The sequence below is a fragment of the Tupaia chinensis genome, unplaced genomic scaffold (assembly GCF_000334495.1).
Source record: "Tupaia chinensis unplaced genomic scaffold, TupChi_1.0 Scaffold000333_1, whole genome shotgun sequence".
Lineage (NCBI taxonomy): Eukaryota > Metazoa > Chordata > Mammalia > Scandentia > Tupaiidae > Tupaia > Tupaia belangeri.
Genome location: NW_006159827.1, coordinates 2,405,776 through 2,431,576, shown reverse-complemented (window position 1 = coordinate 2,431,576; position 25,801 = coordinate 2,405,776). Strand labels below are relative to the sequence as shown.

The window sequence follows — 25,801 nt, the reverse complement described above, 5'->3', positions numbered from 1 at the left end:
AAACAGAGAAAAACACTACCTTTGTAATAGAATCAGGAAAACACCCTAGGCCCAGACCACTAAAAGACCCCTGCCACTGGGGCATGACATCACTGAGAGAGCCCCACCCCAGAAACCCAAGATCAAAGAGGCTGTCTAAGACTTAGGCTAAAACAGAGTAACAGAGAATATACCATTCTCCCTATTGTCAAAAGTTAAATAATAGGTAAGGGCAAATCTAAAATATAAAGGATTTTATTTGGAAGTCAAAATTAGGGTTGCAATTCAGGACAAGAAGTAAAATAATAAACTGGCTATACAAATAAAGTGTAATAAAAATGCTCAATTAAAAAGAGAGAGAGAAAAAAAGAAGATGGAACAAGGGGGGAAAAAACCCTAGCAATATGTTATAGATGACTGCAGCAATATTTACACTAAATGTAAATGGTATAAAAGCACCAATTAAGAGACACAGAATGTCAGGTTGGATTAAAACAAAACTATATGCCATAAGGACCAGCAGATGGCATAATGGTTACACTGCTAGATTCCTACATGGCCAACCATGGTCTAAGTCCCAGACCCATAGGCTTGAAACTCATGCCAGGCACATGTTCATGCATGCCCAAAATCCCAAGAGGAGAATGGAGGAGAGGGGATTGTGGTGTGCCCATTCCCCCTCCCGTGGGGGAGATTTCTCGCTTTCTGTCTCTCTGGTTAGCACATGTACCCTATAGCAAAAATCTGAAAAAAACAACCAACCAACAACAAACCCAACCATATGCTATCAAAATAAAATATTTATAATAAAAAGAAAGGTTAAAAATTAAAGCTTGGAGAAAGATATATCATGTAAACATGACTAAAAAGATATCTGGAGTTGTCATACTAATATGAGGCACTATAGGCTTCCAAACAATTAATGTTTCCAGAGATAAAGAGGGAAATTGCAAAATGATAAAGGAGTCAATTCGCCAAGAAAACATAACCAAAACTGTTAGCAGAAATGATGAAAAATACTTAAAAAAAAAAGTCTTCTGGTTCTAAACAAGATGGTCTAGAATTATTTTTCCCTAATCTTCCCAACAAAGAACAACTACAAAGCCTGCATAGAAGAGACAATGGTAAAAGATCTCTGAAAGGTAAAAAAACAGAAAGATAAACTGCCTGAGAGAATCTCAGAATTTAAAGATTGGCACAATGGTCATTTTCCCTTTTTTTGTTGTTAATCTTCTTTATATCCCATACTATGCTCTGGAGAAACCTATAAGCCAGAACCACCAATAGCAGATAAAAAGTCCCCAAGAAAAAACTACTTTAAGCAAAGGAGTGCAGAAGGGGTGGTCAGAAATCCTCTTGAAAATATTTGACCTACACCTGCAATATATTACTGATGCCCCGCCCCTGCAGTCAGAGAGCAGCTGAACTTCCGTCATCCAACCAGCAGCGGCAGAGGCCTGGGGCAGGACTTCCTCCCTCCCTCAGTTCGGGCCTACTGATGGACTCCTACTGTCCACTTAGGTGGCAGATGACACTTTCGCCCTCTCAAATGATGAGTAGGGGGAGGATTTCAAAGAGAAGGAACTTGGAAAAAAGATCCCACAAAGGATGTTGCCATAGGGTACTTGTGCTTGCCAGACAGAGACAGGGGAAAGTGAGAAGTCATCCCCGAGGTGATGGCCATGCTGCAATCCCTTCCCATCTCCTCTCAGGATTTTGGGCATGCACACACACATGCCTGGTGTGATTTTCAAGCCACCATGTCTAAGACTGGAACTGCAGTCGGCCGTGTGAGAGTCCAGTACCTTAACCACTATGCCACCTGCTGGCCCTCAGAAAAGAATTCTTAAATCTTACATAGGCAATCCTGGACACATCCCGGATGAACTGACATGTTTATAGTTAATACGCCAGAAGGTCTGAGAACTAAATCAAGATGTGGAATACCAGGTTTTTAGAGTGGCCTCCACATGACAATTAAATGAAGCAGTTCAGAACAACACTGCAGGGATTCTGGAAACTAAACTGTCATTAGGACCAAGCACAAAAAATGGCCAGGATCTCCAAGTTAAACTTAAAGAGTGTCTTCCTACTGAAGTAGGATATTTATGGGACAAGCGGTTGGCATAATGTGTATGTCGCTGGACTCCCATGTAGCCAACAGCAGTTCGAGTCCTGGACCCATGGCTGGGCGCATGGGCGTGTGTGCCCAAGATCCCGAGGGGAGAATGGAAGAGAAGGGACTGTGGTGTGGCCATCCCCCTGGGGGGTAATTTCTTGCTTTCTGTCTCTCTGTCTCTGTCTTTCTGGTCAGTGCAGGCGCCCTATAGCAAAAACCCCTCCCAAAAAAATGATATAAGCAATTGAAACAGTCTTGAAACAAAAGAAAACAAAACTGTGACTATAGTATTTGTATGACTGCAGGTGGTCCATTATAAACATATTTTAGTAGTTTAAATGTTACAATTCTTATCATTAGAAGGGCAAAGAAAACAGCAACAGGAAATAGAAACAGAGTAATAAGTAAACTCAACTGCAAGTCAAATAACCTAACTACCCTAAAGGGAAATCAAAAACAAAAGCCTTACAAACATAGTATTAGACTAGAGAGACTGTCCATGCAATGGGCAGGAGGAAACGGGAAGGACAGACGTGGAAGGCTGGTCGGTTGGGTAGAGAGAATTCTTTTTTAGTAAGTTTTTGTTTGTTTGTTTGTTTTGTTTTGTTTTGCCAGAGGGAGCATGGACTTAATGAAGAGAGACAGAGAAAGAGTGAGAAATCACCCCCTGGAAGGGACATCCACACCACAGTCCCTTCTCCTACATTCTCCTCTTGGGATTTGGGGCCTGCATGCACACACGCCTACCATGTTTTTTAAGCTACTGGTTCTTGGACTCAAGCTGTGGTCAATCATATGGGAGTCCAGCACCTTAACTACCATACCACCTGCTGGCCCCAAGAAACTTTTTAAAAATCCTGAATTCTTGGGGCCAGCAGGTGGTGTGGTGATTAAGGACACTGGACTCCCACATGGCCAACAGTGGTTTGAGTCCTGGACCTGGTGGCTTGCTTTCTTGCTTTCCCTCTCTCTCTCTCTCACTCTCATTCTGTCCCTCTCTGGTCAAATTAAAAATAAATAAAGTTAGGGAACCAGCAGTTAGCGTAATGGCTATGTCGCTGGACTCCCACGTAGTCGACCGCGGTTCGTGTCCCAGACCCGGTGGCTTAAAACGCACGCCGGGCGCGTGTGCGTGCGTGCCCAAGATCCCGAGAGGAGAATGGAGGAGAAGGGATTGCGGCGTGACCATCCCCCCTGGGGGGTGATTTCTCGCTTTCTGTCTCTATGTCTCTCTGTCTGTCTGGTGAGCGCACGCGCCCTACAGTGAAAATCTCTCCAAAAAAAAAAAAAAAAGGAAAAAAAATAAATAAAGTTAAATAAAATAATTCTTAAAAAAAAAAAATCCTGAATTCTTTCTTTTAGGTCTGCTTTGTAGTGACGCAGTAATATAGGTTAAGCCATTCGGAAACTATTTTATATGCATTACAGAACTGAACAAATTAGTAATGTGCTGATCCTTTTGCGAGAGAGGATAATTAGTGTGGGGAAAAAAAGAAAAATATAAACGCAGACTAGAAAAAGGTAAAGAACCCTGTGGGGTTGGACTGAAAGCAGAGATGCTGGTACGTTCTTGTGATCTCTAGAATATGCAAGTGAAAATGGATTTAAATACATACATATAATTAGTATACATACATACATGTGTGTGCGTATGTACATACCTATGTGTACAAACATATATGTACGTATGTGTATCCATAAATTCCCATGTGCCATCAGCTGGGCAGCTGACCAGCAAAGATGCCACGTAGAAAGCAGAAGAGCTGGTAGTCCTACCAATAAAAACGGTCAGAGCTCCTTAGAGACATGGCTGGTTCCAGGGCTGGGACGTGCAAAGACAAGATGAGCTCATAGTAACTGTTTATGCTAAAAACAATGAAGCAGTAACAAAACTAATGAGGGCGTTCATTCCCAAGGACTAGAAATCAGCATAGCAGGACCAGCAGTTGGCATAATGGCTATGTCGCTGGACTGCCATGTAGTCAACCATGGTTCGAGTCCCCGACCCGGTGGCTTTGATTCGCACTGGGCGCGTGTGTGTGCATGCCCAAGATCCCAAGAGGAGAATGGAGGAGAAGGGATTGCAGCGGGGCCATCCCCCGGGGGGTGATTTCTCGCTTTCTGTCTCTCTGTCTCTCGCTGTTCTTCTGGCGAGCGCACACACCTATAGCAAAAACCCCTCTACCTGCCCAAAACAAAAAGAAATCAACATGAAGACACTCCCACTGACTATATCTGGAAAAACACAGACACCAAAATGATAGCAATGGCAATGAGCTATAAATCTGCAGGTCCTTACAAGTCATGAACAAATAGAGAAACAGAAATAAGGCGGGAAGGAGGGCACCTGTTTTCAGAATCAGGTCAAGTGCCACGGAGTGCTGGAGCTGGAAAATCATCACGCCTGCAACTCTCAACGACCGGTTCAGGTGAAAATGACCAAGGTACGCCAAATACAGGGGCGACTTTTTTTTTTTTTTTTGGAGAGGTTTTTGCTATAGAGCGCGTGCGCTCACCAGAAAGACAGAGAGAGACAGAAAGCGAGAAATCACCCCCCAGGGGGGATGGCCACACCGCAATCCCTTCTCCTCCATTCTCCTCTCGGGATCTTGGGCACTCACGCATACGCGCCCGGCGTGAGTTTAAGCCACCAGGTCCGGGACCTGAACCGCGGTCAACTACATGGGAGTCCAGCGACATAGCCATTATGCCAACTGCTGGTCCCAAGGGGTGAATTTTTAATAAGGTCCAGAATAGTTACATAGTGTTAAAATATCTCTCGATAGCTTCCTTATTAGTAGCAAAGGAAGAAACTAACAAACGAGGGTACATGAATATGAGACCCTCTGGACGCGATATTCGATACCCGGAGCAGGAAACACCCCTTACACGGTATTCCAGCCCGGAATGCCCGACCTGAATGTAACTACAGGAAAATTAGACAAAGTCAGCATGAGAAACACTGGATTTGGAACAAAACACACACACACACACACACACACCAGAGAATATATTCTTTTAAAAGGCCAGTGTCATAAAAGACAAAGACAGACGGAGGAATCACTGCAGACTGGAAGTCAATGCTGTATGTCATCCCAAACCGGATCATGTTCGACGGGAAATATCCCAGAGGCCACTGTTGGGTCCACCGACCACAGAGGAATCCAGATGATAGATAAAAGTATCATAGCACACTTAACTGACTAAAATAGGTAACGACACTGTGGCAATAAAGAAGACATCTTTTAAAAAAAATTACATCGAAATATTTAAGGGTCAAGAGTCAGGATGATACAACTTATTTTCAGATGGTGGGAAGACAAAAATAGTGGGGCGGAGAAGTCATGACGCGTTTTTCTGTGCAAAAATGTGTCATGACTTTTCTGACGACGCAATAAAAATGCTCTTTCTAAAAACAGGGCTGGGAGGCCATGAAGGAAGCAGGGCCTGCTCTTCTGCCTGGAATGTGAGCTCCAGTCCACTCATCTTTGGTGCCGGGCATCTGGAATAGCTCAAAATCCATGCCAAGAACTTAGGAGACCTTTGCTTTCTGAACATACACATTCTTCCCTTATCTTCCACTGGCCATACAACCTTTGCATTTCTTCCATCTCCAGAAGAAACTTCTCTTTTAACAATGTGAACAGGGCCAGGTGGTGGCACAGTGGTAAAACGTGACGTTCTGCGAGGCTGACGCACGAGGAAAGGTTCTGGGTTCACATCCAGAGACCTCCCTGGGTATGTCAGGCATGTGTGTGCACACAACCTGGGGCTGGCTGCAGCTGGGTGTTTATCACAGAGCCAAGGGTCTGCTGGGGGATGCATTCTCTTCTCTCTTTCTCTCTCTCTCTTGCTCATGGAAGAAATAGCAAAAAGAAAAAAAGGCTAACAAGGGAATATTATTAAAAGAAAAACACAGGACCAGGCGTGAGCATAATGGTTATGTTGCTGGACTTCCATGAAGTCGACTGTGGTTCGAGTCCCAGACCTGGTGTTTTAAACTCACGCCGGGCGCGTGTGCGTGCGTGCCCAAGATCCCAAGAGGAAAATGGAGGAGAAGGGATTGCGGCGTGGCGATCCCCCCTGGGAAGTGATTTCTTGCCTTCTGTCTCTCTCTGCCTTTCTGGCGAGCGCACGCGCCCTATAGCAAAAGCCTCTAATAAAAAAGTAAAACACACTGTAAATTCAACAAATTAGACAAAACAGATACATTTCTTGTTAAAGATGATTAACTGAATATTCACAAGTCAACTAACGTAATGTAAATGAACACGACAACAGTACCCCATTGCATACCCACTACCATGACTATAATAAAAAAGAGCACACGCCAGGTGTTGGCAAGGACCGGGAGACATTAGAGCTCTGACACATTGCTGGTAGGACATTAGATGGTGCAGCCACTTCACACAGCAGTCTGGTGGCTCCTCAGAATGTTAAACTTATTGTAAGACCCAAAAATTCTACTCCTAGATACATATCCAAGAGAAACGAAAACATATGTCCATGTGAAAACATGTACATTGGACCAGCCCCGTGAGCTGGTGTTTAGGGGAGCTGGATCCCACATGGCTGACTGCTATTCGAATTCTGGCCCTCGCAGCTTGGAAATCACACCAAGCATGTGTGCACGCATGCCTAAGATCACAGCAAGATGGAGAAATGGGGGAGAAGGAATTTAGTATGACCGTGTACCATCGGGGCGTGCTTTCTCCCTCGCACACAATAGAGAGAAGATTATGGTATGACCATTTTCTAACCAAAAACAAACAAACTTGTATGTAAATACTGCAACAACATGTTTTAGTCCATTATTGTGTTGATAAACAGAAATATCTAAGCCTGGGTGACATATAAAGAAATAAAAGGTTTATCTGGCTCACAGTTCTAGTGATGGACATGCTGAAGACGTGGAGCTGACAGTAGGCCAGCCCCTGGTGCTACGTCAGACATGGCTGACAGAGGCACAGCGGAGAGCAGTGATATGCAGAGAGCAACCTGCAGGCAGCTCGTTCACTTCTGTAACAACCCACTCTTGCAGGAACTACCTCATTCTCAAGACTAAGAACTTACTCCCTCCCATGAGATTGCCATTAATCGGGTCACAGGAGTGGTGCCCCACGATGCAAACACTGCCCAGCAGGCCGTACCTCCATCATGGCCCAACACCTCTCAGTCCCATCACCCTGGAGAGCACATGAACCACATCTGAACCATAGCATAACGTTATTCATACTAGCCAGAAAGTAGAAAAATGCCAGATGTCAACTGACGGATGAATATACATCAAGAAATGGGACCAGTAGATGGCATAATGGTTAAATTGTGGGACTCCCACATAGTCAATTGTGGTTCTAGTCCTAGACCCAGTGGCTTGAAACTCATGCCAGGTGCGTGTGCGTGCGTGCCCAAGATCCCGAGAGGAGAGTGGAGGAGAAGGGATTGCGGTGTGGCCATCCCCCCTAGGGGGTGATTTCTCCCTTTCTGTCTGTCTGTCTGTCTGGCGAGTGCACGCCCCCTATGGCGAAAACCCCCCCAAAAAAAAAAAAAAAGAAACCTAAACATTGTGAAGGTGTCAAATCTGAAGTAATCTATTAATTCAATGCAATCCCTATGAAAATCTCAGATGGCACAGAGTCTAACCTTTATATAGAATTGTGAAGAACCTGAATTAGCCAAGAGAATTTTGTAAAAGAACACAGTTGGAAGGTTTCATTACCTGACTTCAAGGCTTACTATAAAGTTAAAGGAACCGAGAAAGAACAGAGCCATGAGAGCAATGGAGCAGAACAGATTCTAAATAGATCCACATTACAAACGGCTAATGAGGTTTTGACAAAGTCGATGCGGTAATTCAATTGGGAGAGGACAGTCTTCTTAACAAACGATGCTGGAAAACTAGCGAGTCATATTTTAAATATAGGGGGAAGGTTGCTACATGCAATACTGGAGCTATGTAGGAAGGTCTAGGGTTCAGATCCCAGGTCGACCTAACCACACTCCAGGGGCGTCCACAATGCTCGCCGACTGGAATGCTGGGAAAAGATCGTGACATGACAAAGACCGGACTCCGGGGGGTACCTGTCTCTGTCCGACTCTCTAGTTCTCTGTCTCATAAAATAAACAGACTTCAAAATAAAAAATGACATTGACACTTACTTCATACAATACACAAACATAAAGGGAAATGTATCATAGATTTAAATGTAAATGCTGGGTGTGACGGTCACAGCACTGAACCCCTACATAGTTAACTGCAGGTCAAGTTCGGAACCCGGCAGCTTAAAACTCACGCCGGGCGCGTGTGTGTGTGCCCAAGATCCCGAGGAGAATGCAGGAGAAGGGATTGCGGCGTGGCCATCGAAGCCGGGGGAGGATTTCACACTGTCTCTCTGTCTCTCTCTGTCTCTCTCTGTCCCTCTGACGAGCACACATACTGTATAGTAAAAATCTCAATCAATCAAATAAATATATATATATAAATAAATGTAAAAGCTAAAATTAGATCACCTCTATGATGAAGTGGTAACATTCAGCTCAAGCAAAACTGGAGCCCACAAACTGAGGTTCAAATCACCAGCCACGTCCCCTCAAACAGGCGAGGTGTGCATGTGCGTGGCCAGCATGCAGTGGGATGGAAAACGAGGAAGGGGATCATGGTGTGCCCAGACGCGGTAGTGGGTGTTCACATCTCTCCTCTCGTGTACGTGCATGCACTATCATAAATAAATAGATGGAAAACGAGGAAGGGGATCATGGTGTGCTCAGATGCGGTAGTGGGTGTTCACATCTCTCCTCTCATGTACGTGCATGCACTATCATAAATAAATTTAAGGGAAGAAAATTCCTTTTAAGAGAGAGATGTTTGCTATAGGGCATGTGTACTCGCCAGAGATACAGAGACAGAAAGTGAGAAATTACCCCCCAGGGGAATGTCCACACAGCAATCCCTTCTCCTCCTTTCTCCTCTCAGGATTATGGGCACGCACGCACATGTGCCCAGCCTGAGTTTTAAGCAACTGGGTCTGGGACTCAGATGGCAGTCAACTACATGGGAGCCCAGAGATGTAACCATTACGCCATCTGCTGGTCCCAGAAGTTTTTTTAAAAACTAAAATTATAAAAATCCCTAAAAAAAAAAAAACCTGAGGAAAAATCTTTGTGATCTTAAGATGGGCAAATATTTTATTGATATGTAACATAATCGGTAATATAAAAATATCCCACAAAAAGCATAAGCCGTAAGTTTAAAAAATGATTAATCAGGCCTTGCCAAAATTAAAAACATCTGCTTCCCAAAAACACCATTAAAGTTATATAATGACAAGGCAAGCCAGGGCTTACGCTGAAATACTCACAGCGTGTGTACTTGACAAACGACTGGTATCCAGAATACAAATAACTCTTATTTACAACTCAATAAAAAAAGCTAATGGACAAAACGTTTCAAAAGATAATTTATCCAAGAATATGTATAAATAGCAAATAAGCATATGAAAAGATGTTGGACATAATTAGTCACAAGAAAATGCAAATGAAAACCATCATGCGATATCATTATACTGACTACTAAAACCAATAACGAACATACCAGCTGTGTAGAATACGGAAAAACGGAACTCTTGCATGATGCGAAACAGTGCGGTGCAGTTCTCAGAAACATCAGGAAGTAGGTAGTAACATCAATCCCTTATCTTATGAATGAGAAATCTGAGCTTCAGGGCTATCGAGTCAGTCGGCCCAGGCACCCGGCCATAAAACTGAAAAACTGGGACCATGACCCAGGCTCTCTCAACCCACTCTTCACCACTGCGATCTCTCTAGTTTCCGGGAAGATGCTGACAGCTGGCAACGGGCATGTGTCCGAGAAAATGACGTGGGGACTGGGGACAGGGCGAGGGGAAGGCTAACTTCTCAGAGTCTACTCAAGGTAACTTTCGAGGCAATACCTGTTATCAAAAATGTGCTTATTAAAAAATGTTTCTTATGGCTTAGAATCTCTGAGCAATACAAAACTGCTTCATTGAGAGGGTAAGTGTAACTCCCTGCTTCATTACTGTACCTGATTTGGGGTGCAAAGCGTCACACTGGGCGTTGTACATGTGTACGAACTCTTGGTGCCTTTTAATGAGTTGGTGTTTATTTCCTTGAATAGACAATCCGTGCTCTTTAAGCTTTTTCTTTAGATCGCGATCGGAGAGCAAGTTATATACGGTTTTGGGCAGCGGCTTCCTTTTGTGAACAGAACTGAAAAAAAGGAAAATAAAGACATCTCTAAGGGTTACTGGCAATTACAAACGCTTTTCACGTAAAGCAGTCATCTGCCTTCTCACTCCGTACCTGGGTGGCTGGGAAAATAGAACCCTTAAGATAAAAAAGAGCAAAGGAGGAACAAGTTTGCAGAGAACGTGGACAGCATAGACATGAGGTCTCCAGGTGCCAGTGGGACACCCAGGGGGAGGAGCCTAGGTGACACCAGGAGTGAGAGACAGGGCTCAGAAAGAGGTCAGGCCTAAAAGAGCAGACGCATGACTCAGAGGAAAGACTGGGGACTAAACGCTATGAGATTTTCTCTTAGAATCACACTTATGGGGACCTATTCGGCTCTCCAGTTTCCTCAAAAGATGCTTCTCCTAACGTTGCATGGTGTCCACGCAGAAACCAGTTAACTCACATCGTTATATTACAACTGCCACTGGAGGTCAGGCTATGGGCTTATGGACAGATTATCCCATACAGTTTCTTAAAAGTTCTGGTCCACAGGCAAAACCGTACCCTCAGACTCAAGGCAATCATCCTGCAAAAGCGCTAGGCCTGTTAGGAGGGTCAGTTTTACCCGACTCATTACCACCACTGAGAGACGAATTCAGAAAGCTGATGAGTGGGTAATATCCTTGTGGTATCATCTTCAAAAATAACGGAAAACAAAGAAATAGGACGTGGTTTTGTTCTGCTCAGTTTCAAACACATATGTTAATAAATATTTACAGTGTTACAAGTACAGTGTTAGCAAAATCACCACCCGGTTCTCTCATTCTATACATAATACACTGGTGAGCATTAAACTGTAATTTTAAATATAACAAAGCCATATGAAATTACTTTTTCATATCCATGCCAACAAAAATAAATAAACGTTATTCCTGGGACCAGCAGTTGGTGTAACGGCTACGTCACTAGACTCCCATGTAGTCAATGTCACTAGACTCCCATGTGGTCAATTGCAGTTCAAGTCCCGGACCCGGTGGCTTAAACTCTCACTGGGCGCGTGTGCGTGCATGCCCAAGATCCTGAGAATGGAGGAGAAGGGATTGCGTCGTGGATATTGCTCCTGAGGAGATGATTTCTCACTTTCTGTCTGTCTCTCTGACTTTCTGGTGAGCACACGCACCCTATAGCAAAAAACCTCTCAAAAAAAAAAAAAAAAAGTAAATAAACATTATTTCTTAAAATGGATCAAACCTCAAGCTACCTTGAAGTACCAATAACTTGAGACTTAATTTTTTTTTTTTTAAGTTTTTGCCAGAAAGACAGAGAGGGAAAGTGAGAAATCACTCCCCAGCAGGGACAGCTGCATCACAATCCCTTCTCCATTCTCGCCCTGGGATTTTGGGCATGCGTGCACACGCACCTAGCATGATTTTCAAGCCACCAGATCCAGGTATCGAATCCCAGTTGGCCATGTGGGAGTCCACCACCTTAACCACTATGCCACCTGCTGGCTTCAACTTGAGACGACCTTATAAATAGAAACTCCTTCATTTTAATCCATTTCATCTGATTCAACTCTACGGCGGCTAGGCGCTCATTATATAGGTGCTCAAGGTGGTCATAAACGCAATCATTCAAAATTGATCATAGCAAAGGTTAAAATGAATGGGAACTCGGGAACCAGCAGTTAGCGCAATGGCTATGTCGCTGGACTCCCATGTAGTCGACCGCGGTTCGTGTCCCGGACCCGGTGGCTTAAAACTCACGCCGGGCGCGTGTGCGTGCATGCCCAAGATCCCGAGAGGAGAATGGAGGAGAAGGGATTGCGGATTGCGGCGTGACCATCCCCCCTGGGGGGTGATTTCTCGCTTTCTGTCTCTATGTCTCTCTCTGTCTGTCTGGCGAGCGCACGCGCCCTACAGTGAAAATCTCTCCAAAAAAAAAAAAAGAAAAATGAATGGGAACTCGAAAGTGTTAGATTTATCCCCTCCCCCCCCCAAAAAAAAAAAGATTTGACAAAGGATTTGCATATAACTAATTCACACACAGCTGTGCTCCCCAAACTCTAGCACACCTCAGAATCACTTGGAGAACGGTTTGAATTGCAGATTTCCAGTCCCTCTCCACCAATCCTGGTTCAGGTCTGAAGTACAGATCTAAAAATCTGCTTTTCAACAAGGGTTCCCAGGGTAAATAGAACACAAATGTTGGAAAGGTCATACTTAGGGAAATATTGTACTAGGTCATCGGAAAAGCCAGGTCACATTTTGCAATAGTAAAATACGTCATGACTTGGGACCAGCAGTTGGGGTAATGGCTATGTTGCTGGACTCCCATGTGGTCGACCGTGGTTCAAGTCCCGGACCCAGTGTCTTAAACTCATGCAAGGCACGTGTGCGTGTGTGCCCAAGATCCCGAGAGGAGAATGGAGGAGAAGGGACTGAGGTGTGGCCATCCCCCCAGGGGGTGATTTCTCGCTTTCTGTCTCTATCTATCTATCTTTCTGGTGAGCAAACGTGCCCTATATCAAAAAAGAAAAAATCTCTCCAAAAAGGAAAGAAAAATACATCATGACTCTTGTGACGACCCAATAGTTGAGTATAGAACGAAAATAACCAAACATTTCTCGATAAGTCAACAATCCCATTTCCTTACTACATTATTTCTTTAATGCTCTAGTAATAAAGTCTAAAACCTAGAAATAACGTTTTTGCTTAGCTGTAAAAAGACCTGCAAACCCCCCAGCAAATTTTACTTCTCCAAGAACGGCTCTTTTTATAATGACAGCCTATCAGCCTCTATGAGACTGAAAAAGTCAAGGCAAAAATAAAATCCCAGTAGGTGGCAACTGCTGTATTGTTTTTTACACAGGCTTTTACACAGGCACTCGGAGAAGGACGATTCATTCAATCTGTATCCAAAACATTTCTTTATCCAGGATAGAAGACGAAACTCATGGCTGTGGAAGCTAATGAAGAGCCCCCCTGTTTACGGGCAGTTACAACGAAAAACACCAGTTTCTACACAATTCTTCCAGTATGAAATTAAAATGCCACATGAATGCTGCCCCCAACATGAAAACGGCATGGACCTTTCTTCCACGACTTGGCGAAACTACACACAGGTTCAGTATCCCCGATCTGAAAATCCCAAATCCAAAATGCCCCCAAATGCAGTACTTGTTGGAGTGCAGACTTGACACCAGAAGTGGCGATTTCATTCCTGACTTCATGCAACAGGCTAACAGTCAAAACACAGGTGCACGACATGGGTTATTCGGCAGCCCCGGGGACCCCGCATTAGTAGGAATCCCATACGGCCAGCAGGTGGTGTGGTGGTTAAGGTACTGGACTCCCACATGACCAACCACAGTTTGAGTCACGGACCCGGTAGCTTATCGCAAAATTAAAATAATAATAAATAAAATTTAAAAAAAATACTATGTCACATTACTGTCAGATATTTACGAGTAAGTGTAAGAAAACGACTGCTTACTGGTAGTAGTGTACAGAATCAGAGTGACGATGATGGCACCGGAGAACCGCACACTGTCCACGTGGGTGGCTGAGACAGTGGCACGTTTGCTTTCTGACGGGTGCAATGCACACAAACTTTGTTTAATGCACAGACATATTAAAAATATTATAAAAAATTACCTTCAAGCTACATGGGTGAGGTATACATGAAGCAAACATATTTGGTGTGCTTAGACTTGGCGCTATCCTCAAGATACCTCATTACGTGTGAACAAGTACTCCAAAATCTAAAAAAAAAAAATCTGAAATCCAGAACACTTCCAGTTCCAAGCATTATTATTTTTTTTTTTTGAGAGATTTCTGCTCGTGTGTGCTTGCCAGAAAGAGAGAGACAGAGAGACAGAAAGCGAGAAATCACTCCCCCGGGGAATGGCCACACCGCAATCCCTTCTCCTCCATTCTCCTCTCGGGATCTTGGGCACACACACACACACGCGCGCCCAGTGTGAATTTAGGCCACTGGGTCCGGGACTCGAACCGCGGTCAACTACGTGGGAGGCCAACGACATAGCCATTACGCCAACTGCTGGTTCCCCAGTTCCAAGCATTTCTGATACGAGATACCTAACCTATAATACACTACAGAGGCCTCAGACACTGAAGACCTCAAGAGAAAGACAGTAATCTCGGAATCAACTCTGATACTCCGCACAGGAAAAACACAGAAAACCCGTCATGACTTCTCTGCCGACCCAGTAGAGGGAAGGAGGGAAGGAGGTGAGGACTGTCAGCCACCGCTGGGACACGGTCTGCCTGGGTGCTGTGCGAGAGGCGGAAGGCAGGCGCTCTCTGTGAGAGCAGACCCCAGCCTCGGGATACAAGTGAGACACACGGCCCGGTGCCTCCTGACGCGTACAAGGCGACGTCGGGACGCATACTGAAAACTGAAACTAAAGTCCGAGCTTATTTAGGTGAAAAAAAAAAAATTAATACTTTCCTAACATGCACTTTCTACGAAGATTCTGAAGATCCCTTGTATCTTCACAAACACCAATTTTGCAAGATGTGGGTCATGAGCGTAAAACGGTGTAGAGTCAAATAAGCTTAGAAATCACTGGAATAAATGAAACTCAACAGTTATCTTTAATGTAAGACTTCTCAGAGCACTCAATACTAAGCATGCAGTGCTGCTTATTTTTGGGGGGAGAGGTTTTTGCTGTAGGGCACGTGCGCTCACCAGAAAGACAGAGAGACAGAGAGACAGAAAGCGAGAAATCACCCCCAGGGGAAGATGGCACGCCACAATCCCTTCTCCTCCATTCTCCTCTCAGGATCTTGGGCATGCACGCACATGCGCCCAGTGTGAGTTTAAGCCACCAGGTCTGGGACTCGAACTGTTGTCGACTACATGGGAGTCCAGTGACATAGCCATTATGCTAACTGCTGGTCCGATGTACAGTGCTTGTAAGTTATAGTACTCTATAGAGCAGAATTTGAAACCGCTATTGGAACTTAATTCCACATGAACAAGTATATTTGGACAATGGACGGGGCTAAACGTGTTAGAAGGAATATGACAGATGCACCTAGAAAGGAGAGTCCAAGCAGGATGATCGGTGCGGATTCCTTCCTCTGCATGAAAATTCTCGGCTCCTATATGCCCAACTCCTCCTTTTTTTTTTTTTTTTTTTTTTTAACGTTACCAAGAGGGTGTGTGCACTTGCCGAAGAGAGAAAAAAAGTGGGACACATCCCCCATGCGGGATGGAGAAATCACCCCCCTGGGGGGATGGCCACGCCACAATCCCTTCTCCTCCATTCTCCTCTTCGGATCTTGGGCACACACGCACACACACCCGGTGTGAGTTTTAAGCCACCAGGTCTGGGACGCGGTTCGTGGTCGACTACACGGGAGTCCAGCGACATAGCCATTACGCTAACTGCTGGTCCCATCATTCTTCTTTTTTTAAAGAATTATTTAATTTTTATTTATTCATTCATTCACTTCAATTTGACCAGAGAGACACACACACAGAGAGAGAGAGGGAAAGTGACCAAGCAAGCCACCAGGTCTGAGCCTTGAACTATGGTTGGCCATGTGCGAGTATCCAGCACCTTAACCACCATGCCATCTGCTTGCCCTCCCAACGCATTCTTTAGAAAGAAACACTATAAAGAGATAAGCAGGGCCAGCTGATGGCATAGTGGTTAAACGGCTGGATCCCACATGGCTGCCTTCACAGTTTGAGTCTTGGACCTGGCAGCTTGAAAAACATACCAGGCACATGTGCATGCTTGCCCGAAATCCTGAAAGGAGAATGGAAGAGAAAGGACTGCGGTGTGCCCATCACCCCCATCTCTCTCTCTGGCAAGCATATGCACCCCGTAGCAAAACTGAGAGAGGGGGGGGAGAGAGAGAGAGAGAGAAAAGCAGCTCATCACACAGATTTCATGGCTTGTGGGAAATATCCTTTTAACTATACAGTTCCGGGACCAGCAGTTGGTGTAATGGCTATGTCGCTGGACTCCCATGTAGTCGACCACAGCTCAAGTCCCGAACCCAGTGGCTTAAACTCAAGCTGGGCGCGTGTACGTGCGTGCCCAAGATCCCGAGAGGAGAAGGAATTGCAGCATGGCCACCCCCCTTGGGGGATGATCTTGCTGTCGGTCTCTGTGTGTGTGTCTTTCTGGCGAGGAAGGAAGGAAGGAAGGAAGGAAGGAAGGAAGGAAGGAAGGAAGGAAAAAAAAACATACACTTGTGCCAAAACTACTAACTAAGCAATCAAAAGTCTAAAAATGTTCTTCTCATCAACAAACTTAACCACTAACAGGGAGTACTGCACACACGAGACGGCCCCACGTGTGCACTCAGCCATGGCCCCACTGTGCACTGATGAGGCCTCGTTGTGCTCTACATGTTCAGTTCTGTAAGTCAGAGCATCACAAGTCTGCCCCCCAGAATCTGCTTCCACTCCACACTTACTCATGACAATTTACTGACACCATTTTACCTTCCCTTTTTTAGGTTTCTGACATAGGATGCATGCACTCACTGGAGAAAGACAGAAGGGGGAAAATGAGAAACCAGCCTGAGGAGAATGGCCCCACCACAATCCCTTCTCCTCCATCCTCCTCCTGGGATTTGGGCACACACACACCCAGTTTGATTTTCAAGCCACCGAGCCTAGGACTCGAACCACGGTTGACCATGTGGGAGTTCAATGCCTTAACCACCATGCCACCTGCTGGCCCAATACCATTTTATCTTTAATCACCAAAAACAGTCAGGTGGCTCTGCTTAATTAACATGGGTTTTGGAAAATATTCTTCCAAGTCCTTCAAACAGATGCAGCGTAAGAGCCGATCACACTCTTCATCCCAGCTTCCCAGACACCACTGATGTCTTCAGCTTCCTTCCTCCTTCCAAATCTCCCTGGATTAGCAAGTATTCTCCTCCCTTTCTCCATTTCAGAAGAGTCCTTTGAGCACATCGGGACGCCCTCATTCCTGAGCTCCCGATCTCGTCCGCTCCCACTCTGCCCCACTCGTTACCTGCTCTCTGCCTGAAGATAGAAGGAAAGAGACGGGGGGGCTTCAACAACCGCTATTCTTTTTTTTTTTCTTTTTGAGAGATGTTTGCAATAAGGTGTGTGTGCTCACCAGAGAGAGAAAGAGAGAAGGAAAGAGAGATAGCCAGACAGACGGAATGTGAAATATCGCCCCGAGGGGGGTAGCCATTCCTCAGTCCCTTCTCCAAAATCTCCTCTCGGAATTTTAGGCATACACGCACACGCACACCAGCCTGAGTTTCAAAGCAACATGTCCAGGACTCAAACCGTGGTCAACCACGTGGGAGTCCAGCACCTTAACCGCTTTGCCACCTGCTGGCCCTACAACCTCTATACTGAAAAATCAAAACTGCCAGGACCAGCGAATGGCGTTCACGGTTACATCGCTGGACTCTCACACAGTCAACCGTGGCTGAAGTCCCAGACTCGGCGGCTTAAAACTCACACCAGGCGCATGTGCATGTGCGCCTAAAATCTCAAGAGGAGAATGGAGGAGAAGGGATTATAGCATGGCCATCTCCCCAGGGGATGATTTCTCACTTTCTGTCTCTCTAGATGAGTGCATGCACCCTATACCAAAAAAAAAAAAAAAAAAACTCTCTCTTAAAAACAAACCAAAACTCCTTCCCCAAACCACCATGCATTTCTCTTCTCCTCTTCCCTTCACCACCATTCAATCAGCCCTAGCTTCTGTCTTATCTTCACTAACCACCGATTCCTTCATACCCTGCAAGATTTAACTTCAACCCAAATTTCCTTCCTCAACACCTTACATGAAAATAAGTCCCCTCAGATCTGTAGTTCCCCTTCAGTGTTCCAGGTGCCCATTGCCTGCTGAAATTGGAAAATACTAAATGAAACATTTACAGAAATAGACCATTTCTAGGTTTTTAAGTTGTAGCCATTCTAAGTAGGGTGCTGGAAGCTAGTGCCATCTGGCTGCCCCTCTGGGTGCGTGAATCATCCCCTTCCAGCACATCCGTGCTACGCGTGCCACCCACCCTTGGTCACTAAGTATCTGCCAGCAGTTACCAGACTGAAAAAACACAATATTTGTAGGATTCGGTACTAGTCACAATTTCAGGCATCCACTGGGGATTCTTGGAACTGTCCACTGTTTCTGTGGAGAAAGGGCTACTGCATAACAGTGGATTAGTTTAGAAATGACTGTTACTTCGATACATGAGGGCAGAATAGTACAGTAGTGTGGGTGAAAACGGTGAGCTGAGAACTTACTAGTTGTGTCATCTGGGTGGTTGGAGGGGGACATTATGTTTCATTCAGATGGATTTTGGTAGCTTTTCATGTCATGTGTATATAACCGCATAGTCAGAAAATAATACATTTTGAAAAAGCTTGATTTAAAATGTTAAAGCTTCAGGACCAGCAGGTGACATGGTGGTTAAGGACACTAGACACTCCCGCACGGCCGACCATGGTTCAAGTCCTGGACCTGGTGGCTTCCTTTCTCGTTATCTCTCTCTCTCTCTCTCTCTCTGTCTCTCTGTCTTGCTCTGGTCAAACTAAAATAAATGAATGAACAAATAAAGTTAAATAATTCTTTTTGGTTTTTTTTTTTTTTTTTTGGAGAGATTTTTTGCTATAGGGCGCATGCGCTCACCAGAAAGAGAGAGACAGAGAGACAAAAAGTGAGAAATCACCCCCCAGGAGGATGGCCACACCGCAATCCTTTCTCCTTCAGTCTCCTCTCGGGATCTTGGGCATGCACGCACACGCCCCCGCCCCCGGCGGGAGTTGAGCCCACCGGGTCCGGGACGCAACCCGCGGTCGGCTACATGGGAGTTCAGTGACACAGCCATTACACTAACTGCTGGTCCCAATAATTCTTTAAAAAAATCAATAAAATAAGATGTTAAAGTTTCTAAGCCTCCGAAGTACCCAAGAACCAATTTCGTATATCACGTTCTAGATTCAGGATCTAGCCTTGCTTTCTTCTGTCGGGATTTACAGTTCTAAAATTCTGAAAACAAGTTTAAAGACAATTGAATTCTTTGGCCCAGCGCAGCGGTAGCACTAACTCCACAGTACTGGAAGCCATATGGAAGATCAGGATGCGGTGCCTGGGTTGACCTGGACGTGCCAGGCGTGTGTATGTGGGCCCGTGATCCTGGCTGGCTTACAGGGCATTAGAGAATCATGGCAGGAGACCCTCAAAGGGTGATTGTCTTTCTTTCCCCTTGCCCATAAAATAAACTTAACAAAAGAATTGAATTCTAAGTCACTAATTTCTCATGAAGTTAAACCGTGGCATAAGTTCAAATATCCAATATAGTAGGTTGTCAGGAAAGTCATAATGCACTTTTGCATAGAAGAATATGTCACGGGCCAGCAGATGGCAGTTGTTGAGGCACTGGACTCCACACGGCCAGCTATAGTTCGAGTCCTGGACTTGACAGCTTGCTTTCTCACTTCTCTTTCTCTGTCTCTCTCCAGTAGGCATGCATGCCCTGTGACAAATTTAAATTAATTGGGACCAGCGGTTGGGGTAATGGCTATGTCACTGGACTCCCATGTAGTCGACCGCGGTTCGAGTCCCGGACCCAGTGGCTTAAAACTCATGCCGGGCGCGTGTGCGTGCGTGCCCACGATCCCGAGAGGAGAATGGAGGAGAAGGGATTACGGCATGGCCATCCTCCCTGGGGGGTGATTTCTCACTTTCTGTCTCTCTGTCTCTCTCTGTCTTTCTGGCAAGTTCACATGCCCTATAGCAAAAACCTCTCAAAAAACAAAATTAAATTTAAAAAAGAAAAATATGTCACGACTTTCCTGGTAACCTAATATTATTCTTTGTTTTTCTATGCAAAAATGCTCCATGACTTTCGTGACCCAATACTCCATTGTATTTGCACAGTGGGAGTGGAGGAAAGAGTAACAGCAGAGGGCTGGGAGAATCGGTCGACACAATTAAAGAAGAGTAAGTGGGAGAAGGAATACGACAACTGGTCACCGGGATAAAATGAAGACTGTATTTTTTTCCTCCAAATCTGTGAAGCGTAAGAGGCACCGAGTGAAGAGTGGTTCAGTGGTTATGCTCAACGCTCTTACCTTCTGAGGCTCTCCTTCTTCTCGTCACGTGTCAGACAGCTGTCTAAGTGCTGATTAATGTGATTTTCGGGAATGTTAACCCCACACACAGGACAATCCACTGTATTTTTAAAAAAGAAGACCAGAAACTTTATTATTTGTAGAAAGGTCTAAGATAATAAAAGCTGGCATCTTCTAGCAATTAAGATAAAAGATAGAATCCCAAAGCCAGCAGGTGGCGTGGTAGTGAAGGTGCTGGACCCACATGGTTGGCTTCACGGTTCGAGTCCTGCACCAGTGGCTTAAAAACACTCTGGGTACATGTGTGTGCACACAGAATCCCAAGGGAGAATGAAGGAAAAAGGGACTGCAGTGTGGCCATTCCTACTGAGAGGTGATTTCTCACTTTCCCTCTTTGTCCATCTCTCTAGTGAGTGCATCTGCCCTATAACAGAAAACTAAAAAGAAAAAAAAAAAGAGTCCCTACTTAACATGCACATAGAAAAGCAGAAATTAGTTTATTAGAAAATGCTTTGGTTACATCTTTCTTACCAGGGTAGGAAACTAAGAAACAAAAAAACTAATCATAAGCTTCCTCAAGCCTTAGGAGTCACCTGTGTTTACCAAAGAAGCAATCTTAACAACTTTAGTAAAAAGTGCCTGGCCTGGGGCCAGCAGGTGGTATGGTGGGTAAGGCATTGGACTCCCATGTGTCGAACTACGGTTCAAATTTCGGACCTGGTGGCTCACTTACTCTCTCTCTCTCTCTGGAGAGCATACGTGTCCAACAACAATAATAACAATAATAAATAAAATAACATAATTTTTTAAACAACAAAATACCTGGCCCAGGGTTAGGCTGGGGTAGGTCCAGCTAGATTCAAGCATTTACTAAACGGGGGCCAACTCCTGTTCAACTTGGTCAGTGGTTACAAATGTGTTAACTTAGTTCTTATTTGTGAACTCATACACACTGTTAAAATTCGTGCAATCATTTCCAAACTGTTGCATGTTGCTGGACACGCTGTAGAGGTGGCTCAGGCCCAGAGCCCACCATGGAGAAGGGGGAAGCCAGGAGGAACATCGCGCACCCTCCAGGTCCTCCTTCCCTGAACCATACCACCTAAAATAGATGAAACTGGCCCTGCTGTGTGAGTACGGATGGATTTACAAGATTTCCTTTAAAAAAAAAAAGGTATTGCTAAGGGGGAAAACTTAACTATCAAACTAAAAAACCACCTGAGAAAAACTGTCAATTGGTTTAAAAAACAAAAAGTGACCCGGTGGCTTGAAAATCGCACTGGGTGTGTGTGCATGTATGCCCAAGAACTCAGTAGGAGAATGGAAGAGAAGAGACTGTGGAGTGGCCATCCCCCGCTGGGGGTGATTTCTCGGTTTGCTCTCACTGTCTCTGTCTCCCTGGCAAGCACATGTACCCTAATCCAAAAACCTCTTTAAAAAAAAAAAAAAAAAGGCATCTGAGGCACAAGATAGGCACTTGATAAATACTAATATTCTCTGCATCTTCCCCCTTTCCTTGTAATTTAAAAATCCAGTATATTCTGGAGCCAGCAGATAGCATAGTGGTTATGAGGCTGGACTCTCACGTAGTCGACTGTGGTTCGAGTACCAGATCTGGCGGCTTAAACTCATGCTGGGTGCGTGTGCATGCGTGCCCAGGATCCTGAGAGGATAGTGGAGGAGAAGGCATGGTGGTGTGGATATCTCCCTGGGGGGGTGATTCCTTGCTTTCTGTCTCTGTCTTTCCAAGTGAGCGCATGCACCCTATAGCAAAAACCCCTCTTTGGAAAACGACAACAATAACAACAAAAAACAGTGTTCTATTCTAGGCTATTCTATTCCACAGAAAACTCATTAATCCCCTAAGTAGCCTTGACCTTGGTAACCCTGACCCCACCCTTCTGGGCCACTATTCCACTCTTCAGTGTCCCAAGCTGAGTTCTCACATCAGATCCCCCACAGCACTGGAAGCCTGCCTACTCAGCACACCTTCTTCTTACTACTGTAACTGTCTTTTCCCACACTCCAAAGCTCTTGAAGGGGGCTACATCCACCTCGATGACTGCTATTGGGTCGTCAGAAGAGTCATGATGTGTTGTTTCTATGTTTTCAAGCATCATTGATTTATATAAAGAACAAAGATCCATCAAAAAGAGAAAGAACGAAAGTACAAGCCTGAAAGTTACCCCCTACCTCTAGTAACCTTCTTCAGTGTGGACGTAGACGGTGTCTCGGGATCGTGAGCACCGGAGGGGCCTGGAGCCATCCTTGGTACAGAACACGGCTCTGCCGTCTCTACAGAAGTGCTGGCCTCTTTTTGAGAGCTCGATTTGCTTTCCTTTTCTTTTATCGACAGCTCTGAGGTGGAGCCACCGGCTTCTCTAATCAGGAAACTGTCCATCAGTCTGCTCCCCTGGCTTAAGGGCTGTCTGAAGGCCGCCGGGGTATGCACCTTGACAGTGAGGTTCTTCGAAGAGGAAGAAGGCGATACGGGTGGTGACTCTAACGCAAACTGCCACAGATGATTCCTTGAAACACACAAAAAAGACACAATCGACAGCTGAAATATCAAATTACTATAATAAATTCACTGACGTAAGCAGTTTTCCCAATGAACACTTCTCTAATGACCACAATATCAAAGTGTTCCTTCTAGAATAAAATGTAAAACAATACATCTGACTTGAAAGCTAGTGAATCTGTCTATAAAAGAAAATGGCTGGGACCAGCAGTTAGCATAATGGCTATGTCGCTGGACTCCCACGTAGTCGACCGTGGTTCACGTCCCGGACCTGGTGGCTTAAACTCACACTGGGCGCGTGTGTGTGCGTGCCCAAGATCCCGAGAGGAGAATGGAGGAGAAGGGACTGTGGCATGGCCATCCCCCCTGGGGGGTGATTTCTTGCTTTCTGTCTCTCTGTCTCTGTCTGTCTGGTGAGCGCACGCACCCTATAGCAAAAATCTCTTCAAAAAAAAAAAGAAAATGGCAGAACTTTGAGCTTTGGTCATGGTAATAACTATGATGAGACTTCATTTCTTGCCACAAATTATTTTAAAATCTGGAAGAAACATAAAAACGACTGTGTAGGCACTGCACCTGTCACCCACAGACGACTCTAATCTCTGAGAAAGGAGACATGTGATACAACCCAATGATCCCCTAAGATTTTTTTTAGAATAATTATTTTAACTTTGTTATTTTTTTTTTTTATTTGACCAGAGAGGGACAGAGCAACAGAGAGAGAGGGAGAGAGAGAAAGTGAGAAAGAAAGCCACCAGGTCCGGGACTCAAACCACAATCTACCATGTGGGAATCCAGCACCCTTAACCACCATGCCACCTGCCAGTCCTCCCTAAGATTTTTACCCTGGATGTACGGGGAGTGGGATTAACCGGAGGGTCAAACCGTCATCTGGACGTATGAGGGAACAGAGGGCAGAGTTCGGGGCAAAGGCAGCCAGGGTCGGAGAAAAGGTGTGGTCACCACAGACAAAGAGCCCCAGAGGTCTGCTCGGAAACGCTCCCTCGTCCCTTATCACACCTCCAGAGCTGTACAAGCGCAAGACGAGACCACAGCTGCGCCGTTAGGAAGCAGATAGCGGCGAACTGAGATTCCCAAGGTCAGCGCCGGAAAGCTGTTGGCATTTGGGCCCGCCGTAGCTGAGAGATGTCAGTGAAGACAATGGACATTCAGGTGAAATCCCGCAAAGTCCAAACCGTAGGAAAATGGGCTCCACTGAAGAAATATAAACAAAACCGAGACTCCTAACCTAGTAAAACACTGCACCAGGCCTTACCAGAACGAAGTGAAGAGCAGGTCATTTAATCGCCTGTCTGAACAAAACTTGGTAACTTTCAAACGCACATGATTCGCATCATCTATAACAGTTTCTCCACGAAGTTCCGCATATCTTTAAAGTGTGCTAGACGTGGGGTCAGACGACGGTGCAGCAGTAAAACGTGATGCTCTGCACTGTAGTCACACACGGGAGGTGCTCGGTTCAAGTCCAGAGACCTCCCTGAATACCTCGGGCACACGCCTGCCCGTGACCCGGGGCTGCTGAGGACTGAGGATGGATCGTGACTTCAGGGACCTGTTGGGGATGCTGTCTGTCTCTCTGTCTGTCTGTCTGTCTATCTCTCTCTCTCTCTTCCTCCCTCCCTCTCTCTCTCTCTCTCTTATGGAAGACATAAAGCGTTTTGGTTCCACCACCTGGGAGAGGAGGGGCTGGTGGGCCACACTGTAATTCCTTGTCCTTCATTCTACTCCTGGGATTTTGGTCATGCACACACATGTGCCCTGTGTGATTTTCAAGACACTGCGTAAAGACTCGAACTGAGGTTGGCCATGTAGGAGTCCGGCGCCTGAACCACCATGCCACCTGCTGGCCCCAATATAAAGACATTTTTAAAAGTTTACTAGACACCCAAAGAAGCAATAAAATGTAGCTACCAATCACAAGATAAATCATTCAATAGAAGTAAACTCAGGGTGATCCAAAGAGTGGCATTAGCAGATAAGAATTTCAAAAGAACTTAAATGTGTTCAAGGAAAAAGAAAAATGGGTAAAAGACAGTGTACCATGAAAGAGAACTAAAATCCACGAGGAGCATACAAAATGAACATCCTATAACTGCAAAATACACCTAAGCTGAACGGATGTAACGGCAGGAGACACACTCGCTCTAACAAACGTGAAGACACGTCAATTAAAAAAAAAATCCAGACTGAAGTACAGAGAGAAAAAGATTCAAAAGACAACCAAAACAAAACAACAACAACCCTATGAGATGTAGGACATAACCAGAATGCGAGAATAAGCAGGAAGACAGGCTAGAAATAGGCGATGGAAGGAAAATCGGTGGCTGAGAACGTGCCCTTGATCTTTCACACATCAACCCCTAGATTCTACCACTGTGGGACTCAATGAAATTCAGTAACAGAAAAGCTCCAAATGTTACAAAACTGAGCACCATACTTCAAAATAACCCACGTATCCAATCACAAGGAAAATTCCAACAATATTCGGAGTTAAATGAGAGCTGGGAGTTTACCAAAAGACCCTAGAGGGAAAATTTTAGACAAATTTGTTTTAATAAAAAGGCAAAGGGGCAGATGGTGGCACAGAAATAAAACACTCTCTGCAAGGCTGACCAACATGGGAAGGTTCCAGGTTTGGATCTGGAGACCTCCCTGACCACGCCAGGCACATTACCCACGATCCAGGGTTGGGGGTGGATCACAGGACTGAAGACACTGTTAGTGGGCCTGTCTCTGTCTCACTCGTGGAACAAATAAACTTTTTTTTTTTTTAAGAGGTATTTTCTTTTGCTATAGGGCATGTGTGCTCGCCAGACAGAGAGACATACAGAAAGCGAGAA

The 25,801-nt window shown here is 45.1% G+C and overlaps 1 protein-coding gene across 3 annotated transcripts in view; it reads right to left on the bottom strand.

Moving 5' to 3' along the window:
- The window catches only part of RAD18 (RAD18 E3 ubiquitin protein ligase), a 119,357-nt gene that overhangs the window by 65,843 nt on the left and 27,713 nt on the right, over positions 1-25,801 (bottom strand). For all 3 annotated transcript variants that reach the window (XM_014589148.2, XM_006152038.3, XM_027773268.1), the window contains 3 exons: positions 22,613-22,947; positions 20,420-20,519; positions 10,161-10,345 (listed from right to left, as the gene is read on the bottom strand). In XM_014589148.2, coding sequence (XP_014444634.1) covers positions 10,161-10,345; positions 20,420-20,519; positions 22,613-22,947 — 620 coding nt within the window. The remainder of the gene's footprint in view (positions 1-10,160; positions 10,346-20,419; positions 20,520-22,612; positions 22,948-25,801) is intronic.